Source organism: Cinclus cinclus, chromosome 3 (genome assembly GCF_963662255.1).
Source record: "Cinclus cinclus chromosome 3, bCinCin1.1, whole genome shotgun sequence".
Lineage (NCBI taxonomy): Eukaryota > Metazoa > Chordata > Aves > Passeriformes > Cinclidae > Cinclus > Cinclus cinclus.
Window position 1 is genome coordinate 63342826 of NC_085048.1, and position 23860 is coordinate 63366685.

At 37.4% G+C, this 23860-nt stretch overlaps 1 protein-coding gene across 1 annotated transcript in view; it reads left to right on the forward strand.

Moving 5' to 3' along the window:
- Positions 1-23860, forward strand: part of MAP3K5 (mitogen-activated protein kinase kinase kinase 5) — a 97417-nt gene that overhangs the window by 25116 nt on the left and 48441 nt on the right. The window contains exons 2-8 of the mRNA XM_062490106.1: positions 2609-2748; positions 5458-5481; positions 15461-15654; positions 15899-16067; positions 17005-17111; positions 19522-19692; positions 23618-23730. Coding sequence (XP_062346090.1) covers positions 2609-2748; positions 5458-5481; positions 15461-15654; positions 15899-16067; positions 17005-17111; positions 19522-19692; positions 23618-23730 — 918 coding nt within the window. The remainder of the gene's footprint in view (positions 1-2608; positions 2749-5457; positions 5482-15460; positions 15655-15898; positions 16068-17004; positions 17112-19521; positions 19693-23617; positions 23731-23860) is intronic.

Sequence of the window (23860 nt, forward strand, 5' to 3'; positions counted from 1 at the left end):
GTTGTTCCCCTTGGAAATTGCCCCAAGGCCTAACCTGAACTTGAGAAATCTGATCTCCTTGTTGTGAGTGACATCTTCATCTTAAAATACATAACTGTTAGACTGAGCAGGAAAACTTCACAAAAGTTGGACCTATTCTAAGGAAGACACTGCTTTATTTATCAAATGAGATTATCCAGAAGGATTTCACAGAAGTCTTGACATGCAAAGGAAAGAGATCCTCTTTAGTTGTATAAGAAATGCAAGTACCACAAAAGAGTTTATACCAGTATCTCAGTGAAATTTTTCATACAAATGTTTATTTATGGTCCTTCCCTCCCCTGTGTAAGTAATTCATGGTTTTTGTATGGTTTGGGTATTTTATTTTATTTTATTTTATTTGAATTTTATTTATTTTATTTTTACTATGATGAGGGTAGTACAGGACCCAAGAATGTTTCCTACAGTGTGGTCCTGTGTCAGACTCTGTTCAATGTATTTGGCCAGCTTATTAGTAATATATAAATATGTATATACACACACATCAGGTTTTTCTAATTCCTCTTTCCTTCTTAATGATCCTAGGAACTTGTCATTTTAACACAGAATCTCAAGTGTTTTTGTAATATTGGTTTGATCAGGCTCCATCTAAAGTAATATTTCTCCTTTATTCTTAGTTTTGCAACTCTAGAGCGAGCACATTATCTTGCTAGATTGCAGAATTTAGTCATGGCAAGTTGTGCAAATTTTCCTTCTGCTTAGCATTAACAGATATGCACCATAGATTTAGAGTTTCTCAAGATTAGACTTCCATGTGAGTAAGAGCAGTTAAAAATATAACTTGTATTATGGTAAGTTTCAGAAGAAAATAAACAGACTGTAATCTCACCCAAAATCTAGTGGCTTTTGTGATGCTTCAGTTTCTTAAAATCAATGAAAGTGTGTATATGTGTAGTCTTAGTAGTGCACTGCCTTTTTTACTTCAATAAAATTTGATGGCATCCATACTGCAAATGTGAAAATTGGAAAATTATTTGAAATTCGACAGAGGGAGATGCTTAGAACACAAATTATAAATCTTTTAGGAAACATAATTGAATATTAGATTTTCAAGTGTGAAAAAAAATCTTTTTTTACCGTATTAGTCTCTTCTCTTTTAGTTTTGTTTCTTGAAGAACCTAAACTTGTATAGGCAAATGTTTGCTCTTTCCCCTGTATCTATCCTTCCTTCAGGTTTGTAATAATTTATAAACCTGTAGGCCAGTTACATAAAAACATTACTGAAGAGTAGATGTCTCAAAGTTATTCCTTTTCAACAAGTTTGAGACACCGCTTCCCCAGTGAAGAGTGTGACCACAAGGCTTATTTTTTATTGAACATCTTCATTTCAGTTTTGATGATCTAAGTAAATAGGCGAGCTGTGGTTAGAGGCAGAATATTGGATTACATTAGAGTAGAGAAACTTGAGGGTACATAGGTTTTTTCCAGCAGACCTTGTCTTGCTATCTATCTTTTCAGTCATGAAAGCATCCAGAGGAATGGGAAAGCATAGAGAGATACTGGAAACCAGGTTGCTTTTCTTGTTCTACTCTTAACAGAAGCATATTTCTCTGGTTTGGGTTTTTTTTTGTTTTTTTTTTTTATTTTGTTTTTTTTCTGAAGCCTAAGAAAAAAATTATTTTGGTGAAAAGACAGAAAGGTGTTTGTGGAAGAGGTGGAGATGAGTCATTTTTATTGCTTTGCTCTCTTGATTCCACAAGACTTATGCAGTGGAAATATGCTGCCTGGCATAACAGGTATCTTACAAAGAGTCAGCAGAAATAGTTAATTGCCTCTTGTTATACTTTGACATTGGTGCAAATCTGGTCAAGAGAAACAGGTGGTTTAAGGGAAATTTGGGACTACATTCCTTGTTCTGCAAGCGTTTGTGTATGTGCTTGCATGCATTATTCACACAGGTAAAATTTATTATGAATAGAATTCTCTGCACAGTAAAGTTTTTACTTACCTGGGGGTTTCTTGGGCTTTATATATTTACTCCCTCTTTGATTCTCTGCATCTATACTATTTCTTATTCGATCACCTTTCTATATGAATCAAAATAGATCTGAATGGTAATTTATATTGAAATGTTGACTGTTACTTTGTTTTCTTCCAAAGTTCTAGTACAGAATCTATACAGTATGTTATAGATTACATAAGTTTTTATTGCAACTTGCACAGAGAGTAAAAATACATCTAATGTATTTTTTTTCTTTTATATTTCCCTAAGGTTATTAGTCCCCATGTATATATTTACCAAGCGGATTTTATTCGTCAAGACTGCAACTGAATTTTTTTCTTTTTCTTGATTACTGGTCTCCATTTTTTACCATTTTAAGGTCCCATTAAAAGAAAAAATAGAGGAGTAATAGTGAAATAGAAAAAAAACCTAAACCACATCCTGCTGACTATGTTCAAAATTCAGGCATAAGAGCTAAAATGGGGAAATCTGTCTAGTTCTCTTATTTGTTACTTAAAGCCAGGTCTTCTTAGCAAAATAAGTTGTGCAGAGGGACATGACCTAGATGTATTTAACTGTCAGAAATGTGTGGCATTGACAATATTTTTTCTTAATTTCTTTCTGCAGATATTGCTGTTGTAGAGATGAGTGATGCCTTCCGTCAACCTTCCCTGTTCTACCATCTGGGAGTCAGGGAGAGCTTCAGCATGGCTAACAACATTATCCTCTACTGTGACACAAATGCAGAGTCTCTGCAGTCACTGAAGGTAGCTCTGGGTGGCAAAAGGGGGTTGGAGGGCAAGTCACAGCTAGTCTAACACTTGAAATAGGTTCTTTTTGTAGGAAATATACATTCCACTTGTGGTTCAGAACAGAATAAAAAAATCTTCTGAGGGCTGGCAAAGATGTCTACAATGCAATGCTGTAAAATTCAGTTTAGTTTTCTAAAGAGAAAGATTTCGATTACTTGATCACAGTCAGTTAAATACATAGCTGTTAAATGGCTGTTTATGGAAACAGAAGTTTGCCAAATTTGAGATGAGAAACTAAATGCAAGACTTTGTCATTCAAGGGAATTACTGGTGTGTGTGGTAAACTGCTACATAATAACCATCCTGTGTGAGTGGTACTGTGTAGGCAGCAAAATGATCCATAGGCTTTAGCTTCTGTCTAAATCAGCAGTTTACTGACAAATCTTATGGGGCCTCCTGATACCCCCTGCTAAATCTTGCTGAGTTACAGCTGTTTGCATCAGGTACCTGAAGGATTGCTGTGCTGGAGATTAGCAGCAGTGTAATGGGGTCAATGGAAACAAAAGTCATGCCTCAATGCACAGTATGGTACTTTGGTTTAAGGCAAGAGGGTGTTTTAAGATAATCTATGGGTCTGTGAATTTTGTCAGCCAAGGAGTTGATACTTGCTTCCTACTGCAACTATCCAAAAGGTTTAGCAACTTCCATGATGGGAAGGGATAGGTAACTTGGATGGCAGTCTTTTCAATTACTTCCCCTCACTGTAAAGCATTGGCTTTACTCAGGAGGTATTTTATGCTCTTGCGCTTCCCTTCCAGACTTTGCTGAGAAGAAGAATTTAGAGTGAGCAGCTTGGTGAGTCAGACTGCAGTCTGGGCACCAGCACCACTCAGGAAGGGTTTGCTTCCACTGCTTCTGGCAAGAGCAGGCTGTTTGTTTTTTATTCTGTCCCATTTTTTTCAGGTTGGCCCTATATTTGGGACGGACATGCTTAGTAACTAAGTTTCTTCCCCCTGCTCTTCCCTCTAAATTTTCTCAGCTAACTGGACTGCTTGCAATCCTATTATTTTGTTTCTTCTTCAGCACAAAGAGTATACAGATAAAAGACCTAAAAATAATGCTAATGATAAAAGATGTATCTGGGAAATGAATTCAATTGTGTAAGCATAATTATCTACAGTATAAGCAGAGCAGAACTTCATTGTACTGGGCAAAGAGCCAAATACCCAACTCCCACTGAGAAATCACTTGGGGTGAGGCATCAGGCTTTCTTGGGCACTTAGAAGAACTTTTTACTAGTTTAGAAGCTGGACCTTGTAAATAGGTCATGTGCTGGATTCCCACTGGCATCAGTGGAAGCCCGGTTCTGTGCAGGGAGACTTGGATGCCACAGTTGCCACCAGTACTTGGCTGACTGAAAGAGCTCCTTTGGTTTCTCTTAACTTTGAACTGGGCTTGTGTTTCTGCTCTTCAGAGTCTGTAGGAAACTAGCCAAAGAGCGAGACCCTTTCCATACTATTTAGTAACTGCCTAAAACAAGTAGCTATGGGCATCCTGGGATGTCTGCTGAGGCAGTGTTTGTTTCTGTATTTGTTACAGCCAGCAGGTAAGAGTAGAAGCAATGCAGGAGAGAGCATGAGCAGTTTTAATTTTGTATGAAAGGCAAAATTAAAAAACTGAAAATGAAGGAAATGCAGATGTGTAGCACATGATTTAAGCAGGGCACAATGCAGTGTAAGTAAACTTTTGCTGGTGAAATGTTCCTCTACATGAACCTTCAGGCCAGGCTGGGCAGGGTTTTGATCAGCCTGATCTAGTTGAAGTTCCTGTCCATGCTGGGGGATTTGACCAGACCTTTATGACCCACACTTGGAAAGCTAGAAACAGTCATATGTGAAACAGGTCCCTCTCAACAGAGAGAAGAGCAGTTTTATCAAAGCCTGACTTAAGCAGCATGGAAAGTATGAGGCACTTGGTTTGATGCCATGCTTGTTTCTAACGCTGTTGTGCTGGTAAAGCTGCTCACCAGTCCCAGCGGCAGAGGCAAAGCTGTCTGATAAATCTGTTATGGTTATCAATTCCTGGGATCAGAACTTGCTGACAAATCATGCTGGAATCAAGATGATCATTGTTCAGAAATGGTTTACACTTGAGCTGTACCACCTGGATTAGTGTGCAGGAATCAGCTCCTTCCATCTGTGTGTGTTTCTAATTCTCTGAAAACTCACATTGAAAATGTTAAGATATATTCTTTGTATCTGATTATTAGAGCCAAGTGAATTTCAAGCAGTTTTGTAATATTATAAAACCTCATATGAATACCGCTTTTACTATTCTTTTTGATTGCTTCTCCTGGTAGCAAAATGTTACTTACTATATTTGACTTTTCAAATATGAGTAGATGTTTATTAATAGACAACTTCTGGATGTCATCCCTCTAGGAAAATTTATAAATGGAGGGATATGTATATATGTGTATGCATATTCACGTGTAGACAGGAGGTATGCTCTTATGTGTATATAAGTTGTATGTATCTACTAGTTTCCATAGTAATTTTGTCTCTTCTGAGACAATACCTCATTTATGTTGATTTGACAGGTATAGAAAACATCTGTCAACCAACCTTTTCTTGTCATGTGTGCAAACAGAAATATTAGAAAGTCATACTGATCACTTTCCTAGTGCTGTCAACATTATTTTCTTTTTTCTCTTTTTTATTTCAGGAAATTATTTGCCAGAAGAATAATGTAAGTATGATATATGGATTTCAATTGAATTATAAACATTCCAAACTTCTGTATCATTTAATGTTGTTTATCTTCTGTTTTCCACTTGAATCATTTAGCACTCTCCTACTGTATTTTACAGAGTTAGATGTATAATTCTGGAAATTTTAGCAGCAAATCTGAGTATATCACTTGGTTGCTAGGTGCCAGGCTCACTTCTTACCTTGCCTCTGTCTATCAGTGTTTTTTTCTCTGCTGCCTTTACTTGTCTGTCATATTATCTCATAACCATTTGCATTTGTCATTTTATCCTTTTTTTGTTGCCTTTTTTCTGTTCAGTGTTCTTCAATGTTTTTTAAAAAATACTCTATTAGAAAGTAGAGCTATGTGGAAACTGTTGCTCACTTTAGAAACTCATGGCCACATCTCTGAAAAACAAAAATATATATGTGCATATATCTGTGTGTATATATATGTATATGTACAGATATATATGTATGTATATATAGATGCATGAGTCTGTGTATACATATATATATATATGTAATAAATTTATAAAGAGAGTATTTATTTCTAGAAGCTGAGTCCTGGAGCCTGTTAGTCCAAGTGCAGTGCAGGGCAGATCCTGGTGGTCTGAGTGCTAGTCATTATTAAACTGTAGGTTTCTGCACCTTGGCATCCCTTTGGTTTCTGAGGTTGACCTTCCAAATTTGTCTTCCCTTTTTCACTCCCAAGTTCAAGGGAGGCAGACTTGTGCCTGAGAGAGCATTGCTTTTTCATTGTGGTTTGTTCTGGAGCAGCAGGGCCAGTCATGTCAGAATACATAACTGGCATGTTGAGTTGTTCTTGGCTTTGCTTCGTGACTTACTGGTAGCCACATTTGCTGAGATATAATTTCATAGAAGCTAGTCAGTGCTGTGCCAATACCCTGAGGTGCTATGTGCACGCTGTACAATTCCGTATATTTGAAAGAAATTTTCTAGAGGGGCTTATGAAGTATTTAATTTCAGAAATTGGTTAGGTTTTATTTTCCTCAGTGCCATGAAAACTTCAGCATTCCTGATTTTACTTCTTTAACAGTGGATTAAATATTTACTTTTGCCAGTATGAAATATGACTCCTTGAAAAAGGTGCAATATTTTCTCTGCATGGAGTTTCTAAAGATGGCATCAAAACCAGTGCAAGCTTTGGTGTAATGCTGCATTTTAAATTACAGATTTTTTAGAAACAGAGGTTTCCCTGTAGAGTTTCTATATAGCTCTTAACCAAAGAGTGTTTTTCAGACAATCACAGAAGGCTGTGATGGATGTGCTAGACTAGAAATCTCTCGCCTTTCTCTAATGGAAGAAATGATCAGTTAGGCCCTTTACATCAAATGAAAAGAGAACAGTAAGGGCTTTCTTGTAAATGAATGTATTACATTCTGTGTTTTTGTTCTGGTGGCCCAGGACCTAGGGAAAATGATGTATGACTAATGTAATGTTCCTGGGAGGGTAGAGGGAAGAGCTCTCTTAGCAGGAAACCAGCAGGAGATGACTGGTAAAATGGAATAAAGGGGAGATGTCATCTTGTCCTGTTTTTAAATGACAGTCCCCTAAGCTCAAGGAGGGGTATGATAACTTGGCCTTTGTCTGTTTCAGAAAGGATTGTTCTGTTTTCCATTTAAATTTGGATGGGTGACTGTGACACTGTCATTTATCACTTTTAGAAATGCTTCACTGTATGCCAGAAAAAGAATGTGTTCCTTGAAAGTCTCAGATGTTTTCAAGCACACCCACATAACATCTTTTCGGGAAGGAAGTATTTTCCCTGGGATTAGAACAGGGAAGTCAGTGAAATGGTTTTAGCAGCTCCTTTGTCTCCTTTTTCCTCATTTTTTCAGTAAGATGTCAGCCAAATTACCTGAAAGTAGACTTTTCATAATATTGGTGCATGCCTAACTGCTGAATAGAATACCCGCTTCATAAAAATCTTGTTTCTTCATAAATTATAAGATTCTTGGATAAATGCATATGACAGAGGTTCTGTTCTAGAGAAGCCATGTCTCTGATGCCCACCCTTACCAAAAATAGTTATGTGAGGTTACTGATATGAAAAAATAATTAAATTCACATATGGATAAACAAAGGGTTCAGTCTTGCTGTTCTAGAACATGTTTTTTAATAGCATACAAACATCAGCCCTATCAGGATCATGGTATCCTTGGCACCACAGGATTAAAAAAGTTGCAAAACAAATGTGTGTTTATCAATATATATCTGCCTAACTGAAGTGCCTTGTGTTTGCTTTTCTTAAGCCTAAAAATAAGTGGGATTTAAAAAAATCTATTGCTGTTTTGTTCTTCTGACTGGATTTTTGTGCTTCCTAATAATAGTCAATACAATGTTGCACAGCAAGGATAAGCTGCCTGGAGCCTGTCTGGGCAGAGCAGTACAAGATAACGTTGTTTTATTTCCTGTTATATGTGGTTTTATAGCTATTTAGTTGGACCTTTTCCAAATGTTCCAGTAATACCAAAACCATATATTTTTACAGGGAGTGATACCTTAAAAGGAGGTAGTTACTTTGCTGGTTGAAAGCTTAAGTTTAGTTTTTGCTGTTATCTGATTTTTGAGGTCAATCAAGCAGCAGGGTCATTTTAGAAATTACTAGTAATGAGTTTCAGTCATAAGATGTTGCTATAAAGGTTGTGGTTCATGACTGTACATTGCTAGTTTTAGCTAATCAGTTTTAATTTCATCATAATTCTCCATGGTTTAAATTCTACAACCTTTGGAGGGAAGTTGCGGTTGTATTTAATTCTTTTAAAATTTGACTTCTTGCTGAATCTGAGCATTTAATATGCATGTATTCTACATGTGGCTTGCAACCTATTGTGGTAAGTTACACCTCGACACAGTGAACACCTTTCAGATCAGGCTGCTTGCTTGCACCAGGTTGGAGTAGTGGATAGCCTCAGGGGCTGCCTGGGGTGTGAGACTGCAGTACAGCTCCTGGTCTGATCAGAAGGACCCTTGGAGGCAATGGGAATTGTTCTCTTGGGGCAGCTGACTTGCAGATATTAGTGATTTAAAAAGCAGGGTTTGAGTTGTATGGCTGGGCACCCTTAGTAGGGTTTTGCTTTTCTAACACTTGAAGGTATCAGATTGTAGTGATAGAACAAAAGGCAATGGCTTCAAGCTCAAAGAGAGTACATTTAGATTATTAGGAGGAAATTATGTACTGTGAAGGTGGTGAGGCACTGGAACATGTTGCCCAGAGAAGCTATAGATACCTGATCCCTGGAAGTGTTCCGAGCCAGGTTGGATGGGGCTCTGAACAACCTGGTCTAGTGGAACATGTCCCTGGCCACAACACAAATGTGGGAACTGGATAACCTTTAAGGTCACTTCCAACCCAAACCATTCCCATAGCTTTATGATTGCAATTTTCACTGGTTTTCCACAGCCTTTCCTAATTGCCTTTTGTTTAAGGTGTAGCTTGAGAGAGTTTGGTGCAGCACTCCTTTAATATGAGTGGGAGAACTCATCCAGTTCTGAGATCCCCAGTGCAAGAGAGACATTGAGCTCCCGGAGCAGGTCCAGCACAGGGCAACAAAGACGATTAAGGGACTGGAGCATCTCTTAGGAGGAAAGGCTCAGGGAGTTGGGCCTGTTCAGCCTTGAGAAGAGAAAGCTGAGAGGGGACCCCATCCATGTCTTAGAGTATCTAAAGGGAGGGAGTCAAGAAGATGGAGCCAGCCTCTTTTCAATGGTGCCAAGGACTAGAACAAGAGGCAATGAGCAGACACTGAAGCACAGAAAATTCTGCTGGAATAGGAGGAAAATCTTTACTGTGCAAGAGACCAAGCACCAGAACAGATTGCCCAGATAAGTTGTGGAGTCTCCCTGACTGGAGATATTTCAGAACTGTCTGGATACAATGCTGTGTCACATGCTCTAGGATGACCCTGATTGAGTGGGGAGGTTGGATCAGATGACCACTGTGGTGTCTTCCAACCTGATCCATTCTGTGACTCTGGATGAGGCATTCCAGAGGCATCTGAAAGCACAGAATCTCCATATAGCTCCTGTTAACAGACTGTAGCATAGGGTATGTTTAAATGTTGGTTTCTTTCACCATGGAAATAGGGGTAAATATTTTTGATACTGTTCATCCAGCCAACAAGAGATTTGTGGCCAGTTTGATTTTTGATATCCAAGTATGTAAAAATGCTATGTAGCCTTCAGTAAATATTTAGCTGAAAATTATAACTGTGGTATTTATTATTTATGATACAACACTATCTCTTCCTAATTCTTTAATTTTTTAAATTCTTGACTAATATATTTGACACATGCTTTCCTAGGGAAAGATTGGTGACTTTTTTTCCTATGTAAATATGATGAAAGGACCATATAGGCTGTAAGCTGATTTTTAACAAGCATTTAGAATGTAGCATGGCTGCAATAGAATGCCATTGCTGGGTATATAAAGAAAGAAAATATTCTCAGAAAAAAAGGGGAAGGATTTGATAGAATAGATCCAGTCTTTGTACTTCCGTTCATTTGAAGCATGAGGCTTACTTAAGTTCCTTTTCAAATCAGAAGTAAGGCTATCATTCATGTGAGTGGGATTTAAAATAAACCCAAACTGAGTCCGCATTAATTCAAACATCAGCACATGTTGATTTACAGTGTGTTTAGGGGATGGAGAGAATAGATTTAATAACTTGGTTTATGATTTTGCCATCTGCTACACATAATACCATGTGCAGTCAGAGAACTACCTTAAAAATTTCACCAGAAGAATTGAAATAAAAGCTGATATTTCTCAATAGGATGAGTGGGAGAAATAGAAAAAAGCTCTCTTAATTAGAAGAGTGTCAGCAGGAGGAACAGTTCCTACCGTGAGAGATTCTGGCTATTTTTATTACTTCAGCTGATTTATTTTTTTATTTTTTCTTTTATTAAAGTTTCATTGGATGCTGACCTGAAGCTTCGGCAAGTGGGTGAGATTCTACTAGAATCTCCCATCCATAGCTAAAGTATCATGGTTTTGGTTTGGAGGATCTTTGTTTTCTTTGACACTTCTTGTCTTTGAAGGCAGTTTTCCTCTGTTTGTGGGTATTTGACTGCTAAATGATCCCAACAGAGCAGTGTCAGTAAAGAGCCTTAGGGAATTGAAAGGACTGTGCATCACTGACTCTCTACAGTTTTTCAGAGTTTTCTCCCACTTTTTGAAGAAAAAGACAATACCTGAGAATTAATTGGCCGGAACTCAAATGTTCCCTTGTCTAGCACCATCTCTTCTTAATCTGAGCAACTTTCAGAAAAAAATCTTTTGTATTACATCGGATTTATTTTTGAGAGAGAGTGTTTATCTTATTATGTTGTTTCTAAGAAGATGTGGTCTCCCCATTCAAGTCCTAAAAGCTGTCCTTTTCACAAGTAGTAGCTCTGTGGAAGAGGGGAATATTGAAAGAAGGGCTGGTTTATATTCTTACTGTGATCATTGAAATGTAAGTATATGCTATTGATTTTTATTGTCTCTTGAATACAAATGGGTACTATATTAATTTCTTTCAGAAGCTGAGAAAAGGTATTGAACAAGAAAGAGGTGCTTAATACTCCAGTGACCACTGGGTCTAGCTAGAGGCAGCCTTGTCTTAAATTCTGTAATTATGGAGCTATTAAGAATGATCTTACATCTCTAACTGAAATTACTCACGCTTTGGAATTGTTAAATTTGTCCTCAGTAAATGAGGAAGGGACATTAGAAAAATACACAGCAATTAAAACATTTGCAAAAATTAATTACAGATTCTGACACTTAGTTGTAGGCACTTAGTGTGTGTAGCTGGCGCCAGCCAGCACTTCTGCCTTCTGATTAGTCTGAGTGATATGATGAAATTGGCTGACATGGGTGGTCTGTCAGAAAATGACCTGATGTTGCCAGCTACTGAGTGTGCTGGCCCAAGGCTTTCAAAGATATGTATGTTCATACCTCCCAGATACAAGTAGCTCAGCTGATCTGACAGCTTAGGCCAGGATTACCTGTATAATGTCCCGAGTTCTCATGCATCAATCTGAACCACAGTAACTGTCATCTAACCCTGTACGCAGACTCGAGGCCCATCCCAGCCCCAGGTGTTTTCAGTAATGCCTTTCAACATACAACTCAGGTGCCCTGCAATCCCTTTGCAATTTTCACTAGTGTAATTTGAGGTTTTGAACCTTAATGAAGGTTTTATAAAGAAAGAGGGCTGCAAAATGAAACTTGCAGCAGCTGTTTTTGTTTGGAGAGGTCTATTCCCACCCACTTTTGAAGTCCCTGTATTTAACCCGTATTTTTTAAAGGGTGTTGACATAAAAAAATATGGCAATTGTATTTAAAATGCTACTCCTTCAAAAATATCCTGGTTTTATTGAAAGGCTTCTATCTGTTACTTTCATTATATAGGACATGGTGAGTCACAAGAATGGCTCAAAGTAGAACAATTCTGTCTTGTGTGCTTAAGAGACTTAGAGTATAGAGGGAAGTCAATTAAGGTCAGAAAAAAATACTAGATTTTGTGGGATCAGAGTTGGGATGGTGTATTACAGGGCAAATTTTAATGGACTAAATTAAATGTTTTAAAGCTTCCAAGCCTAGTAATATGCACTAAGTGAAAATGTAAAGCAATGTCTGAGCAGATGGGAAGTGTGTGTCAGAAAGACCACTTGATCCTTCCTGACTTAAGTTAGTGTTGCTTATATTTTGACAAAAAAAGATGAGAAAGAAGTATAAGTCGCTGAGACAGATTGCATCACCTGATGAAAAAGAAAAGAAGCAAGTCACGCACTCTGCTTTGGGGAAAATGGTTGAGGGTAGTCTGGTATTTAGAGTAGCTCTACAACTGCCTCCCCCACAGCTTGGTCCTCCTGGGCTCCAACCCTAATCATAGCCCAAATGCAGCCAGCTCTATGCAATTACAATTTGTGATGGTGATACAACATGTTTCTCCACAGTAGGAGACTATAGACCTTTTTATACAAAAGCAGTCTTGCCATCACTATTATCTTTCTTCCACTACCACCTTTAGTAAATAATATATAACTTTTGATTCTTTTTTAAAAATTTTGACGCTAGAGCTACTGCATGTCTCCTTTGTTAGGTTTAGCTGTTAAATATCCACCTACTGTACTCTTTGCCCAGGGAAGTGAAATTGAGGTCAGTATTTCTTGTGTTTCTTAGCTTTATTGCATGTGTGCTGTTTCTACTTTTTTTTTTTTAAGTGTATTTCCTAAGGAAATGAAACTTAAGAGCTTGTACTGGTTTTTCATCCTCCACCTTTATATCTGCCTGTTTGTCTCCCTGATGAATTTCAGCTGAAATTGAGAGGTTTCATACACACAGAGCTCCCACAAAAGATAACTACCTAGGTTAAGAAGCAAAGTGATGCCCTGCCTGAGGGAAAAGCCACTGTGTTTTCACACTTCTTGCTGCTGAATATCAGGGTGAGATTCTACCTTGAGACAATTCCTTGAGACCCCTGGGGGCCCTCTGGACAAATGTAAATGGATTTATTTTTTCTCTTCCCACAGTTTTTTCCTCCTCTTTCAGTGTTAAGCTCTTCCTTGTCCACTGCTTCTGAAGACCCTTGAGTCTAAATGTCTTAAATACCAGGCTCTATATTATTGCCAGTTTTGCTTTTCCCCCCTCAGCTAACAGAAAGAATGCATATAAACTAACTTTTGCTGGCTCTCTTATTTCACTGAAATAGATAGGTACTTCATACAGAAGGTGCACTCAGGATGAGCTTCTAAGAGCTCATGCTCAGTAATGGATTCAGGCACTTGTCATCTGCAGGAAGAGCAGTTTTCCTCCTGGTAGAATTAAAAATTAAGACAGGCACTGTCTCTGTAGGTGGCATCACCATTTTACAAAGATAAACGTTGAGTTCTATGAATTTCAAAAGGTGGGAACATGCTTTTTCAGAGCTGATTTTTATTTAAGACTGGAGCATTGGAAACCGTGTGCCAGCGATCTGAGAAGGTCTTCCTGCAAACAGTCTTGAATTAATTTTCAACACACTGAATAAACATTAGGAAGTAGAATGCTTGTCTCTGGATATTTGTAGCTACTTCATCCTTTTTCTTTACTCTCCCAACCCTTTTCTCCTTTATCTGGAAAAGGAAAGCTGGAAAATAATCTGCCTATGTGTAATAGTGGCTCTTATGCCAGTGACTATGTACCCATCTCTTATAATTGATGAAACCAGTTCCAGCAAATTCATAATTTTCCCTCTGCCTTTGACTGTGGGGCTCATTAGATTTTAGCTGGGTAAAAAGTTCATCTATTCACTGTTGAAAGCATGTGATTGCCTTACATGCTAGGATATTCTTGAATAGAAGTATCCATTCACTTCTCCGTTGCACAGACAACCAAGTTTGGGTTCTGGCATCCCACTCCTTAGATACTTGTTAGAAAATTTGTCATATACTCCCCAGTTCTCAGGTTTCCTTTGGAACTGCTGCAGTCAAACAGAGATAAATATTCCCTAGCTCTTCAGCAGCAGTAGCAGTAGTTCACAATGGTTGAGGAAAGAAGACTAAATTAACCCTTGTGCAAGGCACTGTATACAATAATTTCTGAACAACTTCTGTGTTAGTTGAACTCAATTGGCCTCATGTAAATGCCTGCACTAATTATTTTTAGATTTTATAGAGTCTGTTGATACCCCTCAGAAGTGCAGTGGGATTGCCTTTTATATTGAGGTCTTACAATTTTATAGTGTGATGGGTGCAATTAAAAAATAATTCCTGTACTTTTCATAGTCAGTCTCTGATTTGTACACAAACATGTTTACTGACATTCTATTACACATACTTTTTGCAGACTTGAGTTTCTCAATCCTTCCATGTCTTAAAAATCTTAACAATGCCTTTTAAAATGCATATTTTAAGCACACAGCTGGTATTGTGCATTCAGAAACTATTGTCACTGCCCTCTCAATGTGTGGAGCTCAGCTAGGCAGGAGAGTTTTTGAAGAGATGTCAGCATTGCTGTATTTGCTTCTGGGAGAGCAGAAGCAGCTGAACAGAAACTAATTAACCTTGGAAGTAATTTAGGGGTACCAAAAATGATGAGTCTCAAGAATCAGTTCCTTAAGGGTTTTTTTTGTTGGGCTGCTGGGTACTTCAGTAATGGAGTCTGAGCTTTGAGAGGTGAATAGAGGAATGCCTCCTGATTTTTTTGGTGTTCTGTCTCATAGTTAAGACTCTTAAAACCACAAATATTTAGAACTTTCTCTGCACATAAATCTGTACTCACACACATACCACAGTCAGCAGACATCTTGCCTCCCTCTTCCTTGGAGGATACTTAATTTTTTCTTTTTTTCCCCCAAAGTATCTGTCATACATTGATATATAAAAATCAGTGCAGTTTAGCAATCCTGAGGTGCTCTGTAAGCAATTATTTTGAACTATGTATGATTTTAAGTCCAATTGAAAATATTTTCTACACAGTAGGGAATTTATTTTGCTTTTTGAATGCGAAAGTATTTGAGTCATTTTGCAGTTCATATGAGGATAAGTTTTTCTGTATGGTTTTCCTGTTGTGAGGCAACTAGATTGTGTTACTGTTTCCAGTATCTGTGAGCCAAACTGTTCTGCTCTCTTCTGATCATCTGCCACCTTGAAAAGCAAGTACCTCAGCTTCTTCTGATTCCATCTGTCTCTTCAGGGTGTGGCCTGAGAATTGTTTCACCATTGAGGCAATTTTAAGGTGAACTTGATACCTCTGAAAAGACTGATTTTACAGGAAGCAGATCAGAAATCTGAAAGGATACATTTCAGGTGTATATATTTGATGTGAAAACTGAATTTATGAGTCAAAACGTAGTCTTGCTGAAGTAAGCAGCCGGTTTCCCTTTGACTTTAACAGGAGGAATTCTGCAGGTAGTTTATGAAGCTGTTTTATAGTTTGGCTTGCAAAGCCATAACTGCCCTAAATATTGCCCCTTGTTTCCCTGCAGATGTGCACTGGGAACTACATATTTGTTCCTTATATGATAACTCCACATAACAAGGTGTACTGCTGTGATAGCAGCTTCGTGAAGGGACTCACAGAGCTGATGCCACCTGGTTTTGAGTCTCTGCTTGGGCCTATATGCTTACCCCTGGTGGATCGATTTATTCAGCTCTTGAAGGTGGCACAGGCCAGTTCCAGGTGAGTTGTCTGCTTGTACACCTGTGTAAAACACATATATTCCAGCTTGCAAGATAAATGGCAGCCCCTTTTGCCTTCTGTTCAGAACAACTGATACTTAATGGTTCAGTTTGACCAAATCCCTGCATTGACACTGCTCTATCAGTACATGTTCTGCACATACACTGTGGGATAGCTGTGGGGCCAGAAAAACGAGTGCAAGGGACTTGTCCCAAATTGCTGATGTGAAGTTGTTCCTCTCCAGCCAGTATTTCCGGGAATCCATTCTGAACGACATCAGGAAGGCCCGGACGCTTTACACGGGCAAAGAGCTTGCAGCAGAGCTGGCAAGGATTCGACAGCGAGTAGATAACGTTGAAGTCTTGTCTGCTGATATTGTAATAAACTTGCTGCTGTCCTACAGAGACATCCAGGTAGGAGTTGGGTGCACTATAAGAGTAGTAAATTAAATTATATTCTCACATAAATTTTAAGTGTATTTTGTGCAGATTTTTTAAATAAACTGTGTGGATAAAGCACACTAGTAAATATCTTTTATGGTGTCTTCTCTGATGTTTTTATTTTGTTTTGTAGTTTCACTGTTTGCCTTTCCCTAGCAGAAAAGGTTTTATAACAGTACCTAAAAGGTACATGACATGTAGTAACTCTTCTCCATCTCAGCACTGCTCTGTGATGAACAGCATGTAGTAAAAGGCTATGGTGGCGTTCTGCAATTGATAGGCAAATGTATTCTTTGTCACCAAAGCTGGTGATGTTTCTTATGAAAACATAAATAGCTCATATGCATTTCAGGTTTCTGAATGGTGCTGGTAATTATTTGCTTTGTTATCCATACTTGGAACTGTCGCTCCTTAAACATTACGAAGTGTTTTGAGTTTGATTTTTAAATTTTTAATTGTTTTTTAAATATGTCAGTGAGTAAGCTACTTTAAAAAGGGAGTTTAAAACAGTCTTGTTTTTGTGGCTTATGCCTACTTCAGAGATTTGAGATGCCTTAACTCAAATGCAGTTAGCTTTGTAATGTCTGCACAATGTGAGCACTGACATGTGTTCAGCTCCTGGAGCTAATTTTAGTAATGAAACAGATGCATGACAATTTCTACAGGCACATGTTGGAGCAGCACAGGAGACCAAATTGTGCTTTCCTGCTGAATACTGTGCATATTCCCATCTCTGATTAGTGATAAGCTATTTACAGTTTGGAACTGAAGAAATTGAAATCCATAAAACTTACTATGGACTGAAAAGACTTCTTAGTATGAAATAATAGCTGCTTAGGTTGAAGAGGAGTTTATATAGGCATACCTCAGTACAGCCACTTAAAACTTTATTATTCCTTTCTTTTGGAAGGATTATGATTCCATTGTGAAATTGGTGAAAACTTTAGAAAAACTGCCCACTTTTGACTTGGCTTCCCATCACCATGTGAGGTTGCATTATGCATTTGCACTAAACAGGTAAGAATCTGCCCTTCCTTCTGCTGTGGAACAGTAAATCAAAACTTCAAACTTTGTAAGGGATGGACAATCCTGTGTAAAGTTCCCTACTGGAACCTTTATATGCAGTCCTATGAGTGAAGCAGCTCTGGGAATTCTAAGCTTCTTTTTATCTCATACTATCAAATTTCATTCCTTTTCCTTTAGCATGTTTGATTTGTCTTTCCATGGGTTTGCATTATTTTTTGTTTCAGTACCTAAATTAGGGCAAATAAATACCAAACAATATTTTCCTTCTGTAAAATACACTTTTAACATTGCTGTGTGAGTGACAGCACTGCATCATTTGTGCTGGCAAAGCCATCACCTCATTCAATTCTGAGTTCTGGTAATGCCAGGAGACAGAAGCAGACTTTTCATCAAATGTCCATAGGACGATTTTATTGCATTATGATGATAAACTAATTTTCATGTTCTCTGATAACATGGGCAAAATGTGATACATAGAGCAACATACACTGCTTCTATGGATTAAATAAAAGCTGAGCCTAGATGTCCTTTCTAGGCTACTGACATTTAGGCAAATGACTAAAAGGGAGGTTTTTCAGAGGAAACTACAGATGTTCTCTGCTCATTGCTGTTATCAGAGTGAACATTTTGCTGTTGACTTTTAGAGGAGTAGACTAGGTGTCAGCAGGTATTGAAAATGTCAAGTATAGAAAATATCTATAGATGGTTCTGCTTCTCACAGATTTGAATTTTGTAATTCAGGTTCACTGAGGTTTAAAACTGCATATCATGAAAGTGATGTCAAAAGCTGTCACAAGGAATTACTTTTAAAAATAAACCTGAAAGAAAAAAAAGAAAACTAAAAAATAAAAATATGTGTCTGGCAGTTTTTGCCCGAATAAAATGTCCAGATCTTTTTATGTGCCTTTATACCAGGTAAATGAAGGTATAAATATTGTGCCTTTTTTGGTTCCTCTTTGACTCAAATATGTGAAATTTTGCAGATTAAATAATCCATCATATGTCTGCCACTTCTACAGAGCCTTCACAAGGGTCACTAGGTGTTCCTTGGAGTTGTAACATGTTTAGACCTCTAGGTCACAATTTTCTGAAACAAAGTCAGCTTTGAAAGCAGGACTAGTTAATCACTAAAAATCTGGAAAACAGTAGCATAATCTTTTCAGGCACATCGCTATACTTCACTGGTTCTGTGACTCTAAGATGTTGCCTCTGAGACTATCTGACGAAAGTTCTAAACAGTACCTCCAAAGGAGTCCAGATGAGATTTTCCTATTCCTCTCTTCTCCGGACTGACCATTACACTGGAAGCCATGACAGCCATGAAAACATTCATGCTTTGGTGTGCCAAGAAAGAATTATTTTGGCAAATTGTAACTTTCTCCTTACTGGGACTATAGAGGATATTTTGTGAGCTGAGGCAGGTCTGGAATACTCTGTGCTTCTGAATTCTTTGCTGTGAAAAAAAAATATGTCTCTTGCTTCTAATCCAGGTCACCAGTACGGAAGGATGGAGCGGCTCAATTAGTCAGGATTAGTCTGACCTAAATCAAGAAAGTGTGAGGGCACTGATGATGGAAAAGTAAACAGAAATAAAAGTAGGGACCTCTGTCTCTGAAGACCAGCTAAGTGTAAATAATCCATGTTGCAAAACATTATTTGCTGTACTGGCTTTGTTCTCATTAAATTCACTAATCTGGATTAATGATAGTTGATACAAGACATGGAAGTGATGAAAAGGGAGTCATTTGATTGTTCAGTACACAAACACGTTAAAATTCAAAACTTTTGATACTGAATGTGTATGTATCATAACTGTGACTCACCAGGAAGTGTCTAATGCTTGCAATTACGTGGTTTATTTGTCTGAAGTACTTTTAATATTGCCTTATTGGCTTTACTCCTAAACCTTCCTTATCTTAGGAGTTCAATCTGGTTTGAGCTTTTTGGATGTTTTACTTCACAGTTAAAATGTATATAAAAAGTAAAATTGCAAGCACAAGATTGAATCTTTTTTACTTGAGAGCATGAATTACAATGAAAGAAATAGTAGATATGAAATCAAGATTCATATTTTTCTATTTTATAAGGAAGCAACACATGATCTTTCTAAGAATTTCCCTGAGGGCTCTTGATGCTGTTTTCAGTGTTTTGCTATAGGTGATAGTTCATGAGAGAGAGAAGTTATGCTTTGGGGTTTTTATAAAGGTTTCTCATTATATAAAGAAAAGGAAAGAAAAAAAAAAGGAAGAAGGGGATAAGTGTGTATATAAAACATAGTCCATTGTGTCTATCTGTCATTTTGCATGGATGGAGCAATAAGTTTGTATTAAAAAATGGTCATGAAAAATTATTTCTTGTTAACTTTATTGGTTTTTTAAATCAAAATTATTGTTTTCAACAGGCGAAATCTGCCTGGAGACAGACAGAAAGCTCTAGAAATTATGATTCCCCTTGTAGAGCAGGAAGACCAAGTAGCTTCAGATATGTACTGCCTGGTTGGTCGAATTTACAAGGACATGTTTTTGGAATCTGGGTTCATAGATATAGAAAGCAGGGACAAAGGAACTTTCTGGTGAGTACTGTTTTCCTGATCTATGTCCTTTTTTTTTTTAGCTTTGGGAAAATATTCCTTGAACAAGAATTGTTTGTTTTTTCTTTCCAAATATTTAGCATTCTTAGGGTATAGACTGACTCTTCTAAACTTGCTTGCTTATTTGTTGAGAATGAGAGATTTTTGTTGTTCACACATCTCATTCTGCAAAGTTTTTGAAGTGTCTCAGGGACTTGAAGTTCAGGTGTAAACTCGTCAGAGTGTATTTTCCTCCTTTTACGCAAACATGAAGTCTTCTTTTACTGTATTATTCTTAAGAATTTGGGAGAGGGAATAATCAGTCATTAATTGATTGGGATGTCTGGAGTCTGATGGATATTAGCTAGCAAGGCTTAAAGGTCTAACTCACAACCAGTAAGACTGTTCCAAACTTGCTGACCCCAGCAGTTTTATCACCCCAGCATGATCGTATAGTATATGCATATTGCAGTGGACCACAGTAGCATCAATACTCAAAAAAGCATGTAATAACTAATCAATAATAGATAACTTCTTATCCTCATTTTAGAGACAATAATCTTGGGGTTTTAAATGCTTTTGAAATGTACTAAATCACTGTTACGTGGAAGAGGTTAGAAAATGAAGGCATGGCATGTCATCCTAGACTTCTGTCTGGATGAGCTGTACTTCTCTGCATTCAGATGAGGATACAGACAATCTGCATTTACATGTTCTGCACATGACATCTTAGTTCTGGTCTTGTGCTTTCTTGTTGAAGTAAATGCTTAAAATGGAAAGCTTTCTGCTTTCTTTGTCATTTATCACTCGTTTTCAGTAAACTTCAGCTTAGAATTGTCTCATGAAAGATAAGATTAAATTGTTTACCAGTTATGGCCTCAGAATAAAAATGCAATTTATAACTTCTGGTCATGCTTTACAGTTTGGCAATTCTTACTGGACTTTTCAAAGAAGTTGAAATAACAGGAATGCAACATATTATTGTCATCCCTCCTAGCATAATTTTGGATTAAAGAAAAGTTTCATTTCCTGTAAAGCACAAAGCCTGTAAAAATCTTTCAGGGGTCTTTTGTAAACACTGTGTTTTGCTAATGTCATGAACACAATAGAAAGAAAAATGTATTTCTGTATACAAATTTTAGGCATTATTACAGACTAAATTAAATACAAATTACTCTTGCTGTTGTACATCTTGCTTTCACCTTGTTCATCCTGCCTTATGAACAGATCAACTTTGATATTGTCCAGCATAATGAAACTAAGAATGATTTTATATGTAAGTGTGTTGAGTTCATGTAGCTATTTTAACCCACTTTGAAGAAATGCATCTTAGCAATCATGATAATAGTAGATCTGATGATGGGAAGCGATTGCAGACATTCCTGATTAGGAAAGGACAGAGGCTGATAGCTCCTGCACAGGGTAAGGTGCTGGCCACTCAGCCCCTAAACATTCCCTGAAGTCTCTGGTAAGTGAGACCCAAGGAAGAATGCTCTGTGCACCTCGTGCCACAGAACAAGGAGATCTCTGTTGTATCAAGCTGGAGTTTGGCCAGAAGCTGGACCGGATGGCCCAGCTGCTTTTGGTTTGTACTTTATACTGGATATTGATTTGAGTTTCTAGTGTTAGTCATGCAGCAGGCTTGACATGCTGAAAGATTGACTCATATCTCAGTGAAAAGCCCTTAGAGAGGAGCAAGCCTCCTCTAGTGCTACAGCAGGCCACAACAGGACAAGGTGTGTGCAGGAGCAACGCCTCCATGGCAGTGCTGTGTTATGTTGAGATAAAGGTTATTATCTTAGTCTTTGAAAAATAAGGATCTAAGAGAAACATAGTGAATTGCATGAGATAATAAGAATTTGGCAGCAGAACCAAAGCACTGGTTTTACAACAGCTAGTGATGTCAAGGTACTTTGGTCTATTCCAATTTAAAAAAAACAAACCAACAATGTGCTTTCCTGACAATTAGAAAGCAGAATAAAAGACATCTTTCATATAAATATGAGAGAAAGAGTAATTATTAACTGTCACTTTCTTGTTTCACACCGACAGTGTGAATCAGACTTAGCAAAGCTATCAAGTCTTTATTCATATCTTTTCACTGCTACCTCCTAATTCAGTGTCTGCACAGCAACATTTTCTCAAATGTCAGCAACTGCAACATTTTTCCAAGAGTACGGTCTCTCCTGTATTGGAACAAAAATACTAATTTCCAAGGCTTTTTCTTCTTCTGTCAATCATTTCTCTCTCCTTTTTGTATTGCATGCGAATTATGGCATGGAAGATCTCTAGGGCAGAAAAAGTGGTCCAGTTCCCAACATCGCTATGTATCCAAACAGATAATGCCAGCTAGAAGGCTTCTCTTAGATGTATATACTTAGTATCAATGAGAGTGTTGTCCTGTTAATTGGCAGATTTGTATGGGGTTTTTGTTTGTTTGTTTTACTTTCTTTATTTTTATTTTTATTTTTTATTGTTTGCTTATTTGCTTTGAGTTTTTGCTTTGTTTAGTTCTGTTTTGGTTTTAGGTTGGGTGTTTTTTATGTGTGTATGTGTTGGTTGGAGTTTTTTTAAGTGAGCCAAAAATATTTTGTATGTACTTTCTTCCTCATTTTTTTTTTGTAACTCTCAGTACAAGAGAAAATTGCAGATGATGAAAGAAGATCTAGTACTCTCTGCTTCTCTTGCTTTTCTTTAGAGCAGTAGGCGCTTGTCTAGTGATTAAGTTCTTTGGAGTTGGGCAGCTGAAGTATCAAAAGTATATATATGTAGCAAATTGAAGAGAAGCCTGTTTTACAGTTTTGGAGGGCAGAGCTTATGTTAAAGGATCAATCATTACAGCAGAAAAAAGCAACAAACAAATTTAAAACCAGCCATATTTTTGGCCTGGTGGGATAAAAATGCCTTAGCTTTGCTTGTATGTCAAAGCATGTTCTAGAAGTAAAACCCTTAGGTTTTGCACAGATTTTCTTCATTATATACTAATATCACAACCTGTTTGATAATTTAAATGTATTCCATTTGTTTGTCTGTATTTTTTTCATTCTTTAGAAAGTAATTTTTAACTCCATTGCTCTTACTCTAGTGAGTTGTGTTGACTGAATCTCTTGTGCTCCTTAACTTACATACGATAGTAGTCTTTGCCTTCTCCCTATGGAGGTGTGAATATGTGTGTATATATGTGCAACCAAAAGTGTTCTTATTCTGAAGAATAAGTTTAAACCACTGTAGATGTCCTGTTGCTGTTGTCAGAGCTACTTGCATTGCTAGCATGAGGACAGTGTGTGCTGTGTCTGTGTGAAGCACCTCCACTTCTTTTAAGACAAGACTGAGCCTAGGTGAATGACTGCCATTTCTCTTGATTGCTCAGTTTCTCTTGAGGCGAATGAAATCTGGTATAAAGAATAAAATTTGGAGTAGCTGAAACCATAGCTAAATGTGAGGTATATTCTTGTATCACTTACTTCTACGCTGAAGCATTTTGATATTGCTCTGTGCCATTGTAGCAGATCCACAATAAAACCTAAGGTTTCAAGTCAATGAACATTCATATAGTAAAGACTAAATTAATGAGCTGATTAATAAATATAACTCTGAAACAGGTCTTTTACAAACTGATAGTAATATTCTATTTATTCTTAAAGAAAATATTGCAAGATACTGTAACTTTAATGGGATAATTTTGCTGGGATGGATGATTAGGATCTGTGCTTGTTGTGTGGGGGGAAAGGAAATGGGAGGAGGATGTTTAAATACCAGACTCCTAAAAATAACCACAAAAATGTGTGGAAAACAGTAAAATATTTTTTTGGTTCTATGGATTCTTGCTGTGTAAACAGAAGATAAGCTCTCAAATTACCTAAAACTGTAATGATGCCCCAACTAGATTGCATTATTTAGAAAGTAAGCTTGAATGTTTGTTTTCTAGGTTCAAGAAGGCATTTGAGTCAGAGCCAACGTTACCAGCAGGAATTAATTATGCAGTACTCCTCCTGGCAGCTGGACATTGCTTTGATACTTCTTTTGAGCTGCGGAAAGTTGGTAATTATAACTTGCAAATTCATGGTGAAATCACATTCTAGTGAAAATACACTACCACCCACTGTTACAGGGAGAAAATTTGATGGTTGTATGTGAAAGCTTTGATAAGAGAGCATGTGAATATTTAAGT